At 38.8% G+C, this 19,314-nt stretch overlaps 1 protein-coding gene across 2 annotated transcripts in view; it reads right to left on the bottom strand.

The window, feature by feature from the left end:
• Positions 1-19,314, bottom strand: part of Plcb1 (phospholipase C beta 1) — a 701,254-nt gene that overhangs the window by 661,318 nt on the left and 20,622 nt on the right. For both annotated transcript variants that reach the window (XM_028884530.2, XM_028884531.2), the window contains exon 2: positions 12,572-12,649. In XM_028884530.2, coding sequence (XP_028740363.1) covers positions 12,572-12,649 — 78 coding nt within the window. The remainder of the gene's footprint in view (positions 1-12,571; positions 12,650-19,314) is intronic.

Below are 19,314 nucleotides of genomic sequence, written 5' to 3'. Positions count from 1 at the left end.
AGCCCAGGCTGGCCTCGAACTCGTGATCCTCCTGCCTCTGCCTCCTTCAGCAAATCCTACCAGCTGCGCCACCACAACCAGCATGAATTGTAATCAAAATTAATTTTAAATTTTAATTTAAAAGCCGCAGGTGCCTATAGAATATTGTATCAGACACCACAATCTAGTCAATGCTCACTATGATGAGCAGGAGATGAAGTTAATCCTCATGTTCCATAAAAGGAACACACTCAGCCTGGTGTCCCAAGCCCAACACTCTTATTTCCTTTAGATTGATGGACCAATTCAGCCTGAAATCCTTTGCCAAAGAGTCATATTTATAAATCTTACCTAGCACAATGCCACGTGAAAGTCACTTTGGAGTAACAGCCTTTTAAAGTGGAGCAGGACCCCAGGGCACATACACTTCAGATCCATATTTCAGAGACAGGGGGCAGACTTAGAGAAACGACTGTTTTGTTGAAAACACCTAGGGGCAGGACTGAAATATGCTGACCTTCAGCCATGTTTTCCACTGAAAAACTCAATCTTTATTCCACAAATTCTCATGGCTCACTGAGACGAAATTAACAACATGCCACATGAAGCTTCATAGTCACTCACTTATTGAAGATTCCAGATAGGATGTTACCAGAGTGGTCTGATGTTTATGTTTAATGACCTAATGAGCATACAGGTTCTAGTAAATTAAGTAGGCTGGCCTGCTGGAAACTGGCAGATTGGATATCACATGCCCTGGCTATGACAGGCATCTGCTGTCCTGCTTTGGCCAAATGTGGCTGTAAGAGCCTGCTGGACAGTACTACTTTGTGATATTTATTGGAGAAATTTAGAATTACATATAAACTCCCTAGATTTTGAAATGTAAGAAATGCATGTGGATGCATTAAAAGTACTGTGCAAACTAAGCAAAATCTGTTTATGAATGGGTTCAACTCCCAGTTTGTAGCTTATGTAATGCAGATATACAAAGTCAGAGTAACTGAAAAGGAAAGCACCCATAGCAGCCACTGATGAGGGTGCCAGTAGTATACACCATACACACCAACTGACAGATCTCAACTGCAACTATGTCTGAGAGCTCTCGCAAAGCCTGAAATCTGCTTGACTTATGGCCCTGAATCAAGGGGAGAACTTGGAAAAAGCGCTGGGACAAGAACCCTGGAAGAAAAGCATGAAATTTACAGGCAAATGGATGGAACTAGAAAAAATCATCCTGAGTGAGGTAACCCAAACCCAGAAAGACAGTTATGGTATGTACTCACTCATTGGTGGATTCTAGATATAAAATGAACAATCAGACCACAACCCATAGAACCATAAAGGCTATATATATATATATAGCATGGAGGTCCCTAGGACAACTGTGGCATATAATAAATTTCAGTTTTACTCAATTATTGAAAAAAAATAGCCAAATGAATGGAAACACATGAACTATGAACCAAAGGCTGAGGGGCTCCCAGCTGGATCAGGCCCTCTGAATAGGTGAGACAGTTGATTGGCTTGATCAGTTTGGGAGGCATCTAGGCAGTGGGACCAAGTCCTGTGCTCATTGCATGAATTGGCTGTTTGAAACCAGGAACTTATGCAGGGACACTTGGCTTAGTCTGGGAGGAAGGGACTGGACCTCCCTGGACTGAGTCTACCAAGTTGATCACAGTCCTCGGGGGAGGACTTGTCCTGGAAAAGGTGGGAATGGAGGGTGGGCTGGGGGTATGGGGAGGGCGTGGGAGGGGGGAGAATAGGGGAACCCATGGCTGATATGTAGAACTGAATGGTATTGTAAAATAAAAAATATATATCACACACACACAAAAAAAAAAAAAAAAAAAAAAAAAAAAAGAACCCTGGAAGAGCTGGTCACTTAACTCTGGGATATGGTGGGCAATTGCCACAGCTCCCTCTCCTCTGTGCTGTCTCCAGAGTTCCCCAAAGGAATGGAATCTCTCATCTCCCATGCTTAAGCATTTATTCACTTGCCAACTTCACGTCCCCACTGTGTGTCCATATTTCAAAGGGTCACCCTGAATCAAGCTTGGGATTGACAGCAGGAAGAATTCAGCCAACACCAAAGCTTGCTTTTTGTGCTTCATTTGTCTCCTTGATTGTGCACCAAATAGGGCTCAAGCCTATGAGAAAGCTATAATACATCTAAGGTTGCATTTACTCTGGTATTCTAATATCTCAATATTCAAAACATAGTGCTGAAGCCGTTGTCCTCTTGCATAATGAAGCCATGCGAGAGGAACAAATGTGCACCTAAAAATAGACTCCATTATGGATAGCAACACAGTCATTAGCTTCTTAGTTTAGCAACTAGTTCTGCCTCATAAAACTTTTCATTGAAGCCTTCATTTCACACAGGTGCACCGCGTGTCATGGTGCAATATCATTTCCAGACCACAGACCCGAAGCGGAGTTCTGCACAGTGCTGGACAGAAATCTCATGCAAAATCATCCTTATTCTGTCAACATCCCTTGCACAAGGCAGAGTGAAAACAAAGTACCGTAATGAGAGAAATAGGGATTTGGCTTTGCCCATTTGTACTATCCAAAGATGACTAAAAGTCAGGCTTCCTACCATGTATGAGTATTACCTGACTTCCCATGGTTTCCCTGTTTGGGTGTATTTGGAAATAAAGGGGAAGTTCTTATAAACTGACAAGAAATGATTCAATGTTCCCACTTAACAAGATAGAGCCTGCCTTTATATTTGTAGATGAAAGTTTAGTTATAAAATTACATAACTATACAGGGTCTAGGTTGTCTTTTCTTTGAGCTGTTTTGTTTTGCTTTGTTTGTTTTGTTTGGATTATGTGTGCTAAATATGGACCAGGGCCTTGTACATGCTAACACATACCCTGTCACTGTGACTGCCTGAGCTTTTTAAGGCCATTCTTAATATCACATTCTCATATTCAAAAGGGCAGCTAAATTAATTGTGTCCCTTTATCTAATGGAGAATCTAGCAAATAAACCCAAAGGAGCATAGGCAAGCATGGATGGGGACATTTGGTAAGCTCAGGACACAGGGATAACACCTAAGTGTTTGGGGCAATGGAAAGCTAATGAATTTTAATTAATTACAAATATAACCCCCAAATCCTATTCTGATCCAATCTTGGATATTAAGAAAAATCCTAAAAATGCTTTTAATTTCCTGCCTTACTAAACACAATATAAGGAATATCATCCAATCATAATCAAATAATTCAGAATCTTGCCAGACCTATGGGTGAATGTTCATGCTGAGTGTTACTGCTGGTGGAAAGTAGGCCATGGCACAGACTGCTACTAAAGTAGTGTGTGCACAGCCTCTAAGTTTGCTGACTTCGTTGGTAATGCTCACCTGGGCTGTGTCATACAAACAAATGAGAAGCTTTTTTTTTTTTAAATATGAAGTGCATACCACATACCAGCCCAGTAAGTCAGAGTCGTCAGGGGTTGAGGGCAAACAGCAATATTTTCTGTAGTTCTCCAGTGAATTTTAATGTGCAGCCCAAAGCTGGGAATCCTTCTTCATACTCTGTCTCTTCTTGGCAAATGCACCATGCCTATTAAGGTTCTTTATTCAAACAATTCTGAGGAGGAAAGTCCTGCAGATAAACAACCTAACACATTAATCAGTTTTTTAAAACATACAGTGTGAAAAGCAAGGCCATATGGCCAGATTACTCTGCTTGATTCTGTTTCTGACACTAGTGAAGCACATAACCAAAAATCAGTACATTACCTTCGTGTGTACCTAAATTTGCTTGCTTATAAATGGAGATAATTGTAGTACTGACCTTCACAAGCTTATGGAAATGATTAAACAGTGTATATGTTATTATAACACAATTATATAGTTTGTAAGGTTTGTATAATACAATATACAAACATTAAAATATATAACATAATATATTGTATAATGGTATGTGTATAATATAGTATTCTAGTATATGTATAATATACAAACATTACAATACATAATAGAATATCCTGAATAATAGTATATGAATATTAAAGTACATAGTATGTGTATGCACATTATCATACCATAAAAGTTCATTGGAGAACCATGTACACACTGTATATGCCATGAATACATACTATAAAACTATATACTTATCAATTTAAAATGCAATAATATAAACAATGAAACTCTACACTACATGTATATCTCCCCATCTCCCATTTTCTGTATTATATTGCATGTGGAAAATATCACAGGTGTGTTTGTTGTTATTGGTGCTAATGGTAACAATAACACTAAAGAAAATATACAAGCAAACAAACATACTAAGAACAAGCACTTCCCCAGACTTGAATTTGTATGTGAATAATGGCTTCTCAATGAACTATTTGTTCAAAGGTTGCATTTTTAAATTATTTAAATTAAATTATTTAAATAAACAATAATGAAACATGAAAATGCAACAAAATAGATATGTTACTTGTTTTAGTCTTGTTGTGTGGTGATAAACGCTTTCAATTAGTTTTACCAAAGTACAAAGAGAGGTTTGTCCTGTTGATTAACTATAAAGTCTTGATGGGACCCCATTAGTAGACTAAAACAATCTTGCCTTGGCAAGAAAATGAACCACAACAGAACCAAGAACATTCTCTATCTAAGACATCTGCAGCTCAAACAAGCTAGCACAGTTTTATGTCAGCACCATGTATCTGTCCTTCTATTTCCTACAAAGGCCAATGATTGTCTCCATAAAATAAAATTGTAAACAACACACAAATGTATTTCCTCCACATATTTTTCCAATTCAATACCACAAATCATGTTTCTATTAAAAAAAAAATTGAAGCCCCCCCCCATAATAACTCCATGGTATGGAAAATATCCCATTTAATTTCTAAGACTGAGAAAAGCTAAATAAAAGCAACTCATAAAACCAAGCATAATTTTGTAATTAAGTTATACGGAGAATATTGAATTTAGAATTAAAGCCAGAGTGCCACCATATTTCTAGATTCCACGTATCATTTGCATGTATGTTGCTATTGTTGTTCCCATAAAGACACACAGTGATAGTGTCATAACAATCCTACTATACTGGAAAATGATTGCAAAGAAACGGTCATGATGCCATTTCATCATAACTACAGTGATCTTAAAATACACTTCACGAAACTTCAAAATTCTATCAAAATTGCCACCCACCAAGGATTTGCAAAAGATTTGAAGCTAATAACATGTACCCTTAAGTTGTGTCTACAAACACTAAGCCCGAGTAACACCTGGCTTTCCTGTCCTAGCCAGTATTTCTGGAAGTGAAAATCGAAGGGAGGTCCTCGCAGTGAGAAGACGGTGTTGATAGCAATGGCACTTGATGGGAAATTGAATTGATGAGTAGGAAGATTGCCTGCTCCTAGCAATCTGACTTGTGGCTGTTTGCTTATGCTCAGAATCCTAATTTCTAAGAATCAGTTCAGTGTGGATGAGAAACAGTGCCTGGTACCAATATAACTGTGATAATCCTAAAACGATTATCTTAGGAAAAAGACACAGGTAACTCTGCAGCATCCGAGTCTCCTAGAAAATATTAGTACCATTTTTTCTATCAAAGACCTCTAAATCATCTTAAAGCTTATTCCATAAGATGCTTCAAATCCCCTATGGTCTAGAAAACTTTCACCTATGTTGTAGTTTTTATTAGCAAATATCCTCAGAGGAAACATCTTCCTGGCAATAAACTCCTTTTGCCTTCCACAGCTCAGTTCCCAAAACATTATGAAATGTAAACATAAACAAACATCTTGTCTACCCAACAAGCCCCAAGCTTCCATCAAAAGACCACAATAAGCCTGAATAGAAAGCAGGTCACTGTTACCAAGAAGAAAAAAGGGAATAAGAATTTAAACATACATAAATGGTGACTTGGCTTTCAAAGCAGCACATTTATGGTCCCTAACAATGCATTAGGAACTACTGTGTAGCCAGAGATTGTTTATAGCAAAAGTCACCAGAAAGACTTAGGTGTTCACAACGTAGTAGGCATGATGTTATTGTTCACGGTGAACCTTCATACCAAACCTAACTCAGCAATACTTTTCTCATAGATGAGCAAAGCATGGCCTAGACAGTTACTGAGGTGATTCGTTAAACATACATCAGACTCAGAACCCAAAGGCACATCCGCTACAGCAATATAAATTGCTAGTGTTTAGGAAAACCAGCCATGGCTTAAAGTAATGGCTCTTAACTAAGGAATACCTTTACCACTCTCAATCAGGAGGCATCTACACTAACCTGATCAGTATTACATACCCATAATAAGACATCCCCAGACAAGGATTATAATGAAAACAGTACTTTAGAAGTCGCTCTAGGATACAGTGGGAGTGAGACAGAAAGAGAAGAAAGCCCTATAGAGAGGGTGTTTTCAAACCAGCTAACAACAAGGTGGGTGGGCGTTATTCTACAGGAGTATTTTAGGAATTAACATTCTGCATGCACCTCTGAGGTTTCCTGCCCAAGAGAAGGTACAGCTGTGATATGTATGCATAAGATATCATTGGTTAAGGTGAGTGTGCTACTCCCCAGACCCTGAGAAGCTACAGAGGATGCAAAGTGGCTTCTAACTGTTGAGGGGAAAAGCAAAAGGATACAGATGCTGACTGGACACTGGAACACAGCCAGGGTCCTATGGAGGGGCAAGGGCCAGGCAATGCACTTGACACTGCTTCTATCTTCATTGACAGTGGAGATAGACAGACAGAGGAGACAGAGGAAAGCACTGGCCACAGGTGCTACCAGTTAGTCTGCAGCAGCTGGTCCTCTGCTTTGGGCCAGGGAAGAATGGCCATCACGTCAATTGTGCTGCTTGCTAAGATAATTTCATTCATTGTCTCAGCCTCCAGAAAAAGTCCACAGATAAAATGTGCAACCTTCATCCCTTAATCAGATCTTTATGTTCAAGCATGCTGTAAGTTCTGGAATACCGCATGAAAGGCCAGAAGTGATGTCCCTGGAACGCAGTCAACTAGTGTCTCCCAAAGAGAAAGCCCACTGCCAAGGGGTCCATCCTGAAGCATGTGCCTACCATTCTTTATGGAGGCCAAACTGGTTCCTTCATAGGAAACCACATAATTCTTTCTGTGAGGTTTATGATTCATCATCTAAAATATTCCTAGCTCTGGACTCCTGTTTTAAAAATATCACCGTGGCTTATGTAAATATTTAACTTCTAAACTTTTCATTTGAACTCTGTATAGAAATCTTAGATTACAAGAGAAGGGTATCTACCGTTGACATTTATAGAAATGCCAGTCATTGGCACTCTCTACAAGGGGCCCACAGACTGTTTCAAGGCCTACAGGAGGAAAGAGTAGCAGATGGAGCAGGGAGCAGAATCAATCTCTCTTATGCAGCTTCCAAGAAATGACTGACTATGCAGGTATAGATGTATGCCACAATCTAGATCATGGGTAAACAGAAGGGGTGGTGCCTGCTCAACCAGAAAGTGCAAAAGGCAGACGGTAACTAAGAAAGAAGCAGAAATGACAACTGAGAAGTTCAGAGGTACTGCCATCTCAAGCTATTCACTTCAGGTATGACAACAGGGTGTCAGCTCAGTCCACTGCCTTTGCAGTCCCATGTGCCTTTCACATCCCAAAACAGGAAGAAGGCCCCAAAGCAAATGGTGCCATGGGGTGCTACCCTCACTGACTACAACTAGAAAGTAGAAAGTCACCAACCCATAGGATGACCTATTTGAAGAAATCGAATTAAGAACTCCACCCCCTGCCATTCATCAGAATCCATTACATGTGAATTCCCAACCACAATTAATAGTAACGATAGCAATAAGGATGATGAGTCAGAACAAAAGAAAACAAAGAAAAGTTTAAATGAGACTCCATCAAACTTTAAGACTTCAAGCCATCTTTTGTCATGCATGAATTAGATGCTGGGGAATTCAAGACAAGCCACAGACAGAAGAATGTATTTGCAAGATTCACAACAGCTATTATATGAGAGCGGGGGATGTAGCAAATAACCCAGAACAGAAACAGCCAGTAATGACTGAAAATATGCCCAGTTTCCTGGCAAATCCAGTTAGGGCAGAGGAAAACATAGATCCAACAGTTGCATCCATCAGGTAAAAGTTGAAATGTTTCCTAACAGTGTTGATTGGGACATGAGAAAACAGTTTTTCTCACATAAGATTATGTAGGTATAAACAATGGTAAAGCCAAAGACTAAAATTTAAGATATGTAAAGCTTTCAAGCAGCAATGATACTTGTAAGTATTTCCCTTGGGGATGCCCTGACCCACATACCCACAGAGACAGAGCATCAAGCTGGTCATTACTCTGTGTTATAGGAGGTTTGCTGTTGCCCCAAATTAGAAACAAACACCAAAAACCCATCAATGGGAACTTTACCTATAAATGTAAGTTTGCAATCCAATATTAGAACACAATAGAGCAAGTGAAAAGAAGCAGATGGGTTCATACATGAACATCTCTAAGACATCCTGTGAAGTCAAAAGCAAGTTTTGAAACAGCAAAAATAACATAACAGGGTAAAATGGATTTGAACAAAACAAAATGCAGTATTCCTAGAGTTATGCATGTTCAAATTCATGAAGGAAACCCAGGAATAAACCAGAAAGATGATACTCATTTCTGACTGGAAAACAAACAAACAAACTAGGATTGGGGTTATCAGATTATCAGATAATGTTGAAGATATTTATGCTGCTTTACTCTCTTACTAAAAGGAAATTACTTATGTACTACGCATTAAAAAATCTGTATCAAAACACAGTAGGATGCTTTTCCCTCCCATTTCTTTTAAATCTTATGTAATTGCTAATTGCCCTCCCTTCCCCAAAGCTCCTCTTTTAGGGAAAGAAGCAAGGATTTATCAAACTTTCTTGAGCTTCCTAGATCAGAACTAAACTGGTTTTATTTTTACATCAAACTTGGCACACAATCAGGGCATCAAATTGCAAGACAACATTCTCCTGTGTCACAGTCTAGATAGGAGTCTGTGGGTTCTTCTATGTTGACCCTTTTCTCAGAGTCTCATAGTGACGTTTTGTGGCTAGCACTCCCTGTTATGATTGCCAGTGCCCGTGTGGCGTAGTCTAATGCAGGCAACCTCTTTGGTACTTGGGGTGGGCAGGACCTTCTTCATACTCATCACTTATAAATAAACACATCCTTCTTACATACTCTACACTTACACCCAAAAAACCACTGTGCTTAAAATAAAATAATCATATTCAGTAACTCGTTTTTGCTAATTGTATGCAATAAACTTTATAGAACCAACACTAAGTGGAAAGACTGTCAAAATAAGTCCAGCAATGGAACAAACTATGAACATTTATGGCTAAAAGTGATATTCACATTCATCTGCTTGCACTAACCCAAATATCCTGTCCATGTTTCACTTAACACATTTCTCTGAAAATGACTGCCAGTTCTGGTTTTTAACTCTGAACTGTATCATCAGTGCTGTCTGTCTTCTTTGTCACCTACCACTTCTATGGGGACAAGTCAAAGGAGCGGTTGGGTAAGGCAGAATTGCATTGTCTACAGGAGGAAGCCAGTGGCTTGTAAACAGTGGCTATGGAACAAGGTGCTGTGCAGTCATGACAAGAAATGGACACACATTAGATACCATGAATGTGAGGGGTTCCTTCCAGAGCTCTGCAAGGCAAGCTCTTATAACCAAGGTGCTCTTCAACCATTCTTCTTGCCTGTGAGCACAAGAGGCTCCCTGTGATTGCTAATCAAGGTGCTGCCGCACAAGCTTCATGGAGCAAAGGCAGAGCATGTTGGGGGATGACTCAGAAAGACAAGGCATCTTATATTAAATACCAAGGCAAGTTTCCCAAGCATGGAAAACAAATGTGAAAACTCAAATGGTAACCTCAAAAGTATTATATTGTTTTCCCTGAGATCTCTATAACACAGATGACAGATTCTTAAGACTAATTGCCAAAAGAAAAAAAAAGATACTTTAAACAAGTAGTCCTCTAAGGAGCATCATGACTGCACCACTCAGCCCAGTTCCTTCAAAGGATCTTATCCACAGCCTCAACTGCAAGCCTGGCGTGCTGCCCTCTGTTTGTGTGCACAGTTTGTCCGGCCTACATCGACTCTAATGCATTGTTTACAGTCGTCCAAGACCAAAACGGGGATACATCACTTGATCTGGTTCCAAGACTGGGATTAGAGCCAGAAAGAAAATGACAAACTTGAAAATGTGGTAAGTTTCTTTTATTATTATTTTCTTAAATCCTCTCATCTTTTAGAGCCTAAGACATATGATCCTTGACCAAAAAATAAACCTCTAAACTGATAAGTGACTGAGGAATGACTTAAAGATCTAAGAAGTAAAAAGTAAAATTTACCATGTCTTGACTAAGACTAATATCCATAAGAGAAAAAGCAATAAAGAGACAGAAGAAATCCCTCCCCCTCCCCCCATTCTCTGTTCCCATTGGTTATAAACAGCATTGTGACCAAGAAGGAAAGGCTGGTATAAAACAAAGGAAAGGCTGAAAATATGCCTGGGTCAAAATATTGGGCTCCTAGAACAACAGAGATGCATCAAAGAGCCTTTGGCCCTACCGCCTTCTCTTCTACAAGCAAAGAAATGTTTATGATTGGTCTTCTAGTAGAGCTTAACTGAGTTGTCATGAATTATTTAAAAACCCCAAAATATCTTCTGTTGCTTTTATGGAAATTTGATTTACAGGTTGAAAAAATCAAACTGACAGTTTGGTCTCTTGTACAAGCACCCAACCTTTTAAAATGCTCTAGGCATTATAAATAAATCTTTACAAATATAGCTGTGACTGTTCTAAAAATAGTCTTTAGGGGTGAAAAAAAAAAAACTCTTTCAAGCCATTGTTTTATACATAACAGCAGGAAACCAAACAGAATGTCTAAACCAATGTGATTAACACACCCAGTAACAAACATGAACATTAAGTATGAAATCTTACCCACACATAATTTTTGACACTGGCCTAAATTCTATGGTTTACAATCACATCTATAGCCATAGAAACTTGCAGAACACACAGACAGTAGTGAGATGTAACTCTAGGACCATTAGGGGAGAATTTGCTTCTTGAGAGATTGGGAGCTGGCCAGTTCAGGGCAAGCCTTGAGACTAGGTGCTAACTTTTCAGTATGGAAAACTTTCTGAAAGGACTCATACTCCAAGGATGAAGCTACCTAGGCTAGTTACAACCTGTGCTCACAAGTGTAAAAAGATGCCCAAGGCCTAGCCTAAGACCCATTGTCCAAAAACTCTGGGTACCTGGGCTATAACATGATGTTTCAAAAACTAATATTTGAACCCCAGCATACAGTAATTGAGGAGTCCCTAGTTTTTCTAATACCATTCCGTTAGTATTGCTTCCTATTGGTTTCTAAATGCATTTAGTGCTCTCAAGAACAACAAAAAGAAACCACGTCTTCAGATATCAATACTTAGAGGACACAAACAGTCTACATACTGGGCCTCTTAGGTGCCAGTGATTATTGAAACAATAGCCACTTCCTATGAATATTCTTATCTAACTGCCCATTAAACCTCAAAGAAATCTTATGGTCTGCAGACAGTTTTTAATAATTCAATATGGAATTATCAACTGGCTTTATCAAAACTGAACTCCTGAATTCTTAGTATTTTGGGCAGAAAGCTAATGTGGGAAGATTCTTGAAAACTCAATAAAAAGATTAAAGGAATCTTAGCTTTAATTTTAACACTGCTCTAGTTTGTTCTCTGTTGCTATGATAAACACCATGACCAAAAGCAACCAGGGGGATGGTTTCTTTGGCTTATGGATTAGAATATATAACTAAGGAAAACAAAGGCAGGAACTCCAGGAAGGAACCTGGAATCAGGAATAGAAGCAGAGTCCACAGAGGAACACTGTTTACTGGTTAGATGCTAGGCTCAACTGTTTGTCTACCTTTCTTACATAGGCAGACCCACCTGCCTAGAGATAGTACTGCCTATAGGGGGCCTGATTCTGCTACATCAATTGAAGTAATATATCTCCCATAGACATGTCCACAGGACAATAAAAGAGGCAATTCCTCAACTGAGATTCCCTCTCCTGAGGTGTGTCAAGTTGACAACCACAATTAGCCAATACAAACATGAATAAATTATCAAGGCCAAACCAGGCTACTACTAGGAGAACTGTTAATTATAGCACAGAGAGAAGAGAGAAAAAAAAAGACTGACTGTTGAACCTTTGGTCATTAAGGTCAAAAGGAATTTGTCTCATCATCTTTCTTCATTCTGAATTGGAAGGGAGTTAAATCAATGAAAGTCAGGATCATGTTCACCAAATGCAATCCACAAGCCTGAGTTTTTGTCTTAAACAGAAAACAATTACTCTAGGATCTAGTGAATCCACCATTTCACACAAGCATCCATGAAGGTCCTAAGGCCTTTAGCCTGAGTTTCTGGAAGTAGAATCAATAAACACCGCAAAAGGTGGTCTGTTAAATGGTAGACTTACCTAGAAAGTAAACAATTACTTTATAAGTAACCAACAGAATAATGTAAGGAAGACATCTTATCTCTTACCTTATTTTGATCTGTCCAGTAAAAGAAAAATCCCTGAGGATCAGTCCTCAAAATGATTGGAGTTACAATAGTGGAGTCCTAGAAAATGAAAAAAAAAAAAGGCATGCATATCAGTTCATGTCCTGTGGGAAGCTACTGAAGAAGTAATAATTCATAAGTGATTTTCTAAGGTTATTAATTATTAAGAAAAGTTTAAAGCAAAGTAGACATGGTAATTTTTAACTTCATAAAATCATTAATCGGAAGACTGACATAATGGCTCATGGATAAAAGTGACTGCTATACAAACATGAGGACTCGAGTTCAAATCCCTACCACCTATATAAAGGCACATTTACGGTCACAGATGACTGTTACACCAGTGCTCCTGAGGCGATAAGGGAGCAGGTACAAGAAAATCCCCAGAAGTCCCTGGGTCAGCCAACCTGATGTAAACAGCAGTGAACAACAAGGAGATCTTGTTCCAAAGATGGCAGGAAGTGAGTGAGGAGTGACACCCAGTGCTGTCCTTTGACCTCCACACAAACATCATGGTACATGTAAACACTTGCAAATACACAATCACATACATACTCATGCACCAAAAAATTTATCAGATCCAGACCTGACAGAGTTAAGCAATAATCAGAGCATCTTCACCTAACTAGATAAGAAAGATAGTCATGTATGCATTTATTAAGACAAAATTTGAAAGACATCGGCATACTTTGTGTTAGAAAACTATATTAAGATTTCCAAATAATGTTAACACTAACCATCATTATGTATTTCATCTAATTAAGGTTAATTAAAATCCATGCTTGAGGATAATATTTTAAATTACATTTGCTCCATAAAATGATTTTTAATTGTACCAAAGAGAGTAAGCATAGCATTAGGGCATTTGCTGTTTCCAAGGTAACAGTAAATAAGGCCATCTTTCACATATTTGGAAAGGTACATACAAAAACTGTTGCAGATTTAAATTTCATATACTAATCTAAAAGATCATAGGCAAACAGTGCTCTGAATTTAGCAGCATGAGTGTAAGAAGCTAGGCTGCTTTCATTGTATTATGACAGCTAACATTGTTGGGATGTGTCCTGTTCTGCCCATAATATCCAACAATATTTACTTCTTACACACAGGCACACATACACACACACACACACACACACACACACACACACACATACACACAACACACACAAATATGGATTTTAGGGATTTTTAAAATTTAAATAAAACTGTATCATTTCCTTTCCTTCTCCACACACCCTAATTTCAACCTGTTCCAGTTCAAATTCATGTCCTCTTTGTCTTTACTTGTTGCACATATGTATAAGTGCATTTAGATATGTATATATACATATATGTGTGCATGTATTTACACACACACACAACCTGCTGAGTTCATTGAGTGTTCCTTGTGTGTATACGGTTTCAGGGCTGACCACTTGGTATTGGACAATTAATTAGGGGGCTCATCCCTGGGGAAGACTAATTCTTCCCCTCTCAGCAGTCATTAGTTGCTTGTAGTTCTTTGTCTAGGGTAGGATCCCATGAGATTTTCCACTCTCACATGAGCATGTTTAATGGCAAACTGAAATACTCGGGCCTCTGCAGAAAATACATTTTTGCATTTTTTCTTTTACAATTTTGAGATCATAATTACATCATTTCCCCCTTCCCTCTCCTCCCTTGAAGCCCTCCCATTGCTCTTTTTCAAAATCGTGGCCTCTTTTTTCATTCATTGTTACATACATGTATTCTTATGTAAGTATGTATGTGTATACAGATATACATACACACACACACACACACACACACACACACACACACACACACACACCTAAATATAAATTGCTCTGCCTGCATAATTTTACTTAAATGCATATTTTCAGGGTTGATAACTTGGTAGGATGGCCAACTGTTATGCTCTTCCCAGAAAAAGACAATCTTTCCCACGCTCAGCATTCCTTAGCTGTCTATAGTTCTTTGTGTAGGGTTGAAGGGGCTTAACTGCCACTTTACTGTTGTTGTTTTATGTGTTTGTTTTTAAGTTTGTAATGTAATTACAATATTTCTTCTATAGACAAATTTCTAAATGGCCTAAATAAATAAAAAAAAAAAATGGAGCCAAATATAGGGGTGAAAGCATTAGATCAGGGAAATAGGGAAAGCCACCAGTCAACCTCACCTCACCAACTCTGCAGCTTCCAAATGCACCCAACTTCCTGTCTACCCAGGCTTTACATGCCTTGCTTTTCTGCCCTCTCATTGGCTCTCTTAACCAGCTACTTCACTTTCTCTTCCTACACAGCTCTGTCTGTACAGACCTCCAGGGCTCTATGTTTGGTACTGGGATTAAAGGCATGTGATACCACGCCTGGCTCTGTTCCCTAGTATGGCCTTGAACACACAGAGATCCTGCCTACTAAGTGATAGGATTAAGGGCATGTGCTGTCACTGCCTGACTTCTTTGCTTACTTAAAATGGCTTGCTATTTTCTGATCTCCAGGCAAATTTTATTAAAGCACAAATAAAATATCACCACATTCTTCCTTTCCTTTCTTTCTTCCAAATCCTCACATATTCTCCTCACTACTTTTTCAAATTTCATGCCTCTTTTTTTTTTTCAATTGTTATTGCATGCATGTTGCAGAATAATCTTTTTGTACATTATGAAGTTGTATTACTCTCATTGGTTTAATAAAGAGCTAAATGGCCAATAGCTAGGGAAGAAGAGGTTAGGCAGGACTTGTGGACAGGGAGAGAGTGCTGGAATGAAAAATGGCAGTCACCAGGAGACACAGGGAGAAGCAAGATGAACATGCTATGCTGAAAAAGGTAACAAGCCATGTGATGGTACATAAAATATATGGGTTAATTTAAGTTGTAAGAGCTAGTTAGTAACAATCCTACACTAGCAACCAAGCATTTATAATTAATAACAAGTCTCTGTGTGGTTATTTGGGAGCTGGCTGGCTGGTTGGTGAAACAGAAAATTATATCTACACATGTACATATGTACTTCTATATACATATATACTATAAATATACTGCCTGTTGAGTCCACATAATGTTACTTGTATGTATGTTTTCAGGGCTGGTTGTTTTGCACGAGACAATCAATTGGTATGCTCTTTTCTGGGGAGGACCACCTCTCCCATTCCTAGCTGTCCTCAGTTACCTGTTGTTCTTTGTGCAGATTGAAGCCTCGTGGGCTCTTCCCCATCCAGTTTGGAATATTCATTGTTGTTTTCCTTGTTCAGCTCACATTTAGGCAGTCTTGTGAAAACATAGTTATTGAAGGAGAATCTACAATTGCTAATTTACTAAACCAGCAAAATCCCTAACAATCTATAAACATTTGTCCTTATACCCACAGATAAGTGCAATCTTCACTTCTCTTCAGGGAAACTTTCCTTTGCCATAGACAAAGACCATTACAGAAAACCACAAAAAAAAAAACATACAGAGTTGTCAAGCCCCATCCCAATGGATACACAGAGAAAACACTCCTGCAGTCGGCTCAGGAAACATTGCGGCAGACGGGGCAGAAAGACTGTAAAAGCCAGAGGATCGGGGAGTTTGCTGTGATACTGTGTGTCCCAGGGCTGGAGAGATGGTTCAGCCATCTAAAAGCAGAGCTCACAACCAAAACATCAAGCAATTGTGTCTCCTAGTGACATCAGAAGCTACACCCATGAAGTCTCACTAAACACCTTTGTTTTCTTTTTATTGAATTTAGATTTTTTACCCTCACATATTATATCTTGATTACAGCTTCCACACCCTTCTACTCCTCCTGATTCCCCCCTTCTATCTGGATCCACTCCCTTTCTGTCTTTCACTGGAAAACAAAGTAGGCTTCTAAGTGATAATGATAAAATGTAGTAAAATAAAATATAGTAAGATCGAACAAAAACCAACACATTGGAATTGGGCAAAACAAACAAACAGAAGGGAAAAAGCCCAAGAGAAAACACAAGAAACATATCCACTCATTCAAACACCAAAGAATGGCATAAAAACACTCAACTGGAAGCCATAACATATAAACAGAGGACATGGTGTAGACCCATGTAGGCGCTGTGCATGCTGCCTCAGTCTCTGTGAGTTCAAGTTGATCATGTTGATTTAGAGGACCTTCATCCTCTCTGACTTTTTCTGCCTACTCTTCCCTGGGGTTCCCTGAGCCCTGAGGGGAGAGATTTGATGGAGACATCCTGTCTAGGGCTGAGTGTTTGAAAGTCTCTCTCTCTCTGCATGATGTCTGGTTGTAAGGTCTCTGTATTTGTTCCCATCAGCTGCAGGAGGAAACTTCTATAACATGGCTGAGCAAGGCACTAATCTATGAGTGTAGCAGAATGTCATCAGGACTCATTTTATTGCTACATATTACTTTTTTTTAGAACAATAGTATTTGGCTTTACCTTAGGTCTGTGGGCTATCTAGTCTCAGGTTCTTCTTCACTTAAGCAGTTTCAGGTATTGGTTTCATCTCCTGGATGGACCTTCAGTCAAATCAGATATTGGTAGGTTACTCCCACAAGATATGCACCAACATGGCACTAGCATGTCTTGCAGGTAGAACACCAATGTCATGTTGATCCATGGTTTTATGGATGGGTTTGTATTTATGTTTTTCTTTTGGTAAAGTGCAGAGTACCTTCATGTACCAAAGATGCTAGATCATGGGATGCAGGCTCAATGTAGGCACCTTTTAACTTCTCTGTATTCATTGAGTTGTGTGGATGTTGTTTTCAGCAATGTGCCTTGTCATCAGTTTGTGGAGAACTGTCTTGGCAATAGCCTGGGTTGTTTGGGGATTCACATGAGACCCTCTTGGCCAAAAACTCAATTAAATGTAACCCAACCCTGGTACGGGGAGCTTCATTTGGTGACAAGAGATGGCCAGCTGGAACTCTGTCTCCCCCATTATTTGACAGCTTTGATTAAGTCATCTTCATACATATATATATGAAGCCTCTACTGTATTAGGTTTCCATACCACCCCACAGATGGCCCTTAATTTTAGCTGTCTCACCCTGTATTCCCTCCCTCAGCCTCCCTCTCCCCTCCCCCTCCCCATTTCGTTATTCCATTCCATCTCCCCATCAATCCATAGCTATCTATTCTATTTCCCTTTCCTAATGAGATCTGTCTCTGTCCTCTCCCAGACACTTATTCTAAACCTAACTTCTGTGGTTCTATGGATTATAGGCTAGTTATCATTGATTTAAAAGCTTATATCCACATGTAAGCAAATAACATATTTCTCTTTCTGGTTGTGGGATATCCCACTTAGCATGAACTTTTTTCTAGTTCAATCCATTTACTCGAGAATTTCATGGTTTCATTTTTTTTAAACATCTGAGTAGTACTCCATTGTATAGATTACCACATTTTCTTTATCTATTCATCTGTTGAGGGACATCCAAGTTGTTTCCAATTTCTGGATATTATGAATAGAACAGCAGTGAATGTAGTTGAGCAAATGTCTTTGTGATGGGGCGAAGTATCATTTGGGTATATGCCCAAGAGTGGTATAGCTGGATCTTGAGGGAGATTGATTCTCACCTTCCTGAAGAACTGCCACACTGATTTCCATAGAGACTGTACAACTTTGCAGTCCCATTAGCAATGGATGAGTGCTGCCCTTACTCCCCATTTTCACCAGCATGAGCTGTCACTTGTTTAATTGATCTAACCAATTCTGATGGGTGTAAGATGAAATCTCAAAGTAGTTCTGATTTGCATTTCCCTGATGAATAGGGATGTTGAACATTTCTTTAAGTGTTCCTTGGCCATTTGAGTTTCCTCATTTGAGAATTCTCTGCCTAAATCTGTACCTCATTTCTTTTTTAATATGGTTGTTTGTTTTCTTGCTACCTAGTTTTTTTTATTAATTTATATATTTTGAATATCAGTCATCTATTAGATGTAGACTTGGTATAAAAAATCTTTTCCCATACTGTAGACAGCTGGTTTGTCTGAACAACAGGGTCCTTTGCTATGCAGAAGCTTTTGGCTTTCATGAGGTCCCACTTATTAATTGTTGATCTTAGTGCCTGCACTAACTGTGTTCTGTTCAGAAAGTCTTTTCCTGGGCCAGTGAGCTCAAGACTATTCCCCACTTTCATTTTTTTTTATATCCAGGCTCAATATATCTGGATTTATGTTGAAGTTTTTTTATCCAAATGGAGTTGAGTTTTGTGCAGGGTGATGAGGATGGATCTATCTGTCTTCTTCTAATGCAGCCAATCAGTTTGACTGGCACCATCTGTTAAAGGTGCTGTCTCTTTTCCAATGTGTATTTCTCTGTTCTTTACCAAAAATCAGATGTCCATAGGTGTATGGATGTATTTCTGGGGCTTCAATTCTAATCCATTATTTGATGTGTCTGTTTTTGTGCCAATACCATGCTCTTTTATTACTATAGCTTTGTAGTACATTTTGAAATTGAGGACAGTGATACCTTCAGTAGTTTTGTTGTTGTTTGTTTTTTGTATTTTTTTTTTTAAATTCAGGATTGTTTTGTCTATCTGGATATGTGTTTCCATATGAAGCTGAGCATTATTCTTTGAATATCTATGATGAATTGTGTTGGAATTTTGATGGAGAATACACTGAACCTGTAGGTTGCTTTTGGTAAGATGGCTAGTTTTACTATAGTAACCCTACCAATCCATTTTCCATCTTCTGACTTTCTTCAATATCTTAAAAGTTCTTATCATACAAGTCTTTCACTTGCTTGGA

The sequence above is a fragment of the Peromyscus leucopus genome, chromosome 4, assembly GCF_004664715.2.
Source record: "Peromyscus leucopus breed LL Stock chromosome 4, UCI_PerLeu_2.1, whole genome shotgun sequence".
Taxonomy (NCBI): domain Eukaryota; kingdom Metazoa; phylum Chordata; class Mammalia; order Rodentia; family Cricetidae; genus Peromyscus; species Peromyscus leucopus.
This window is presented reverse-complemented; position numbering and strand designations above follow the sequence as displayed.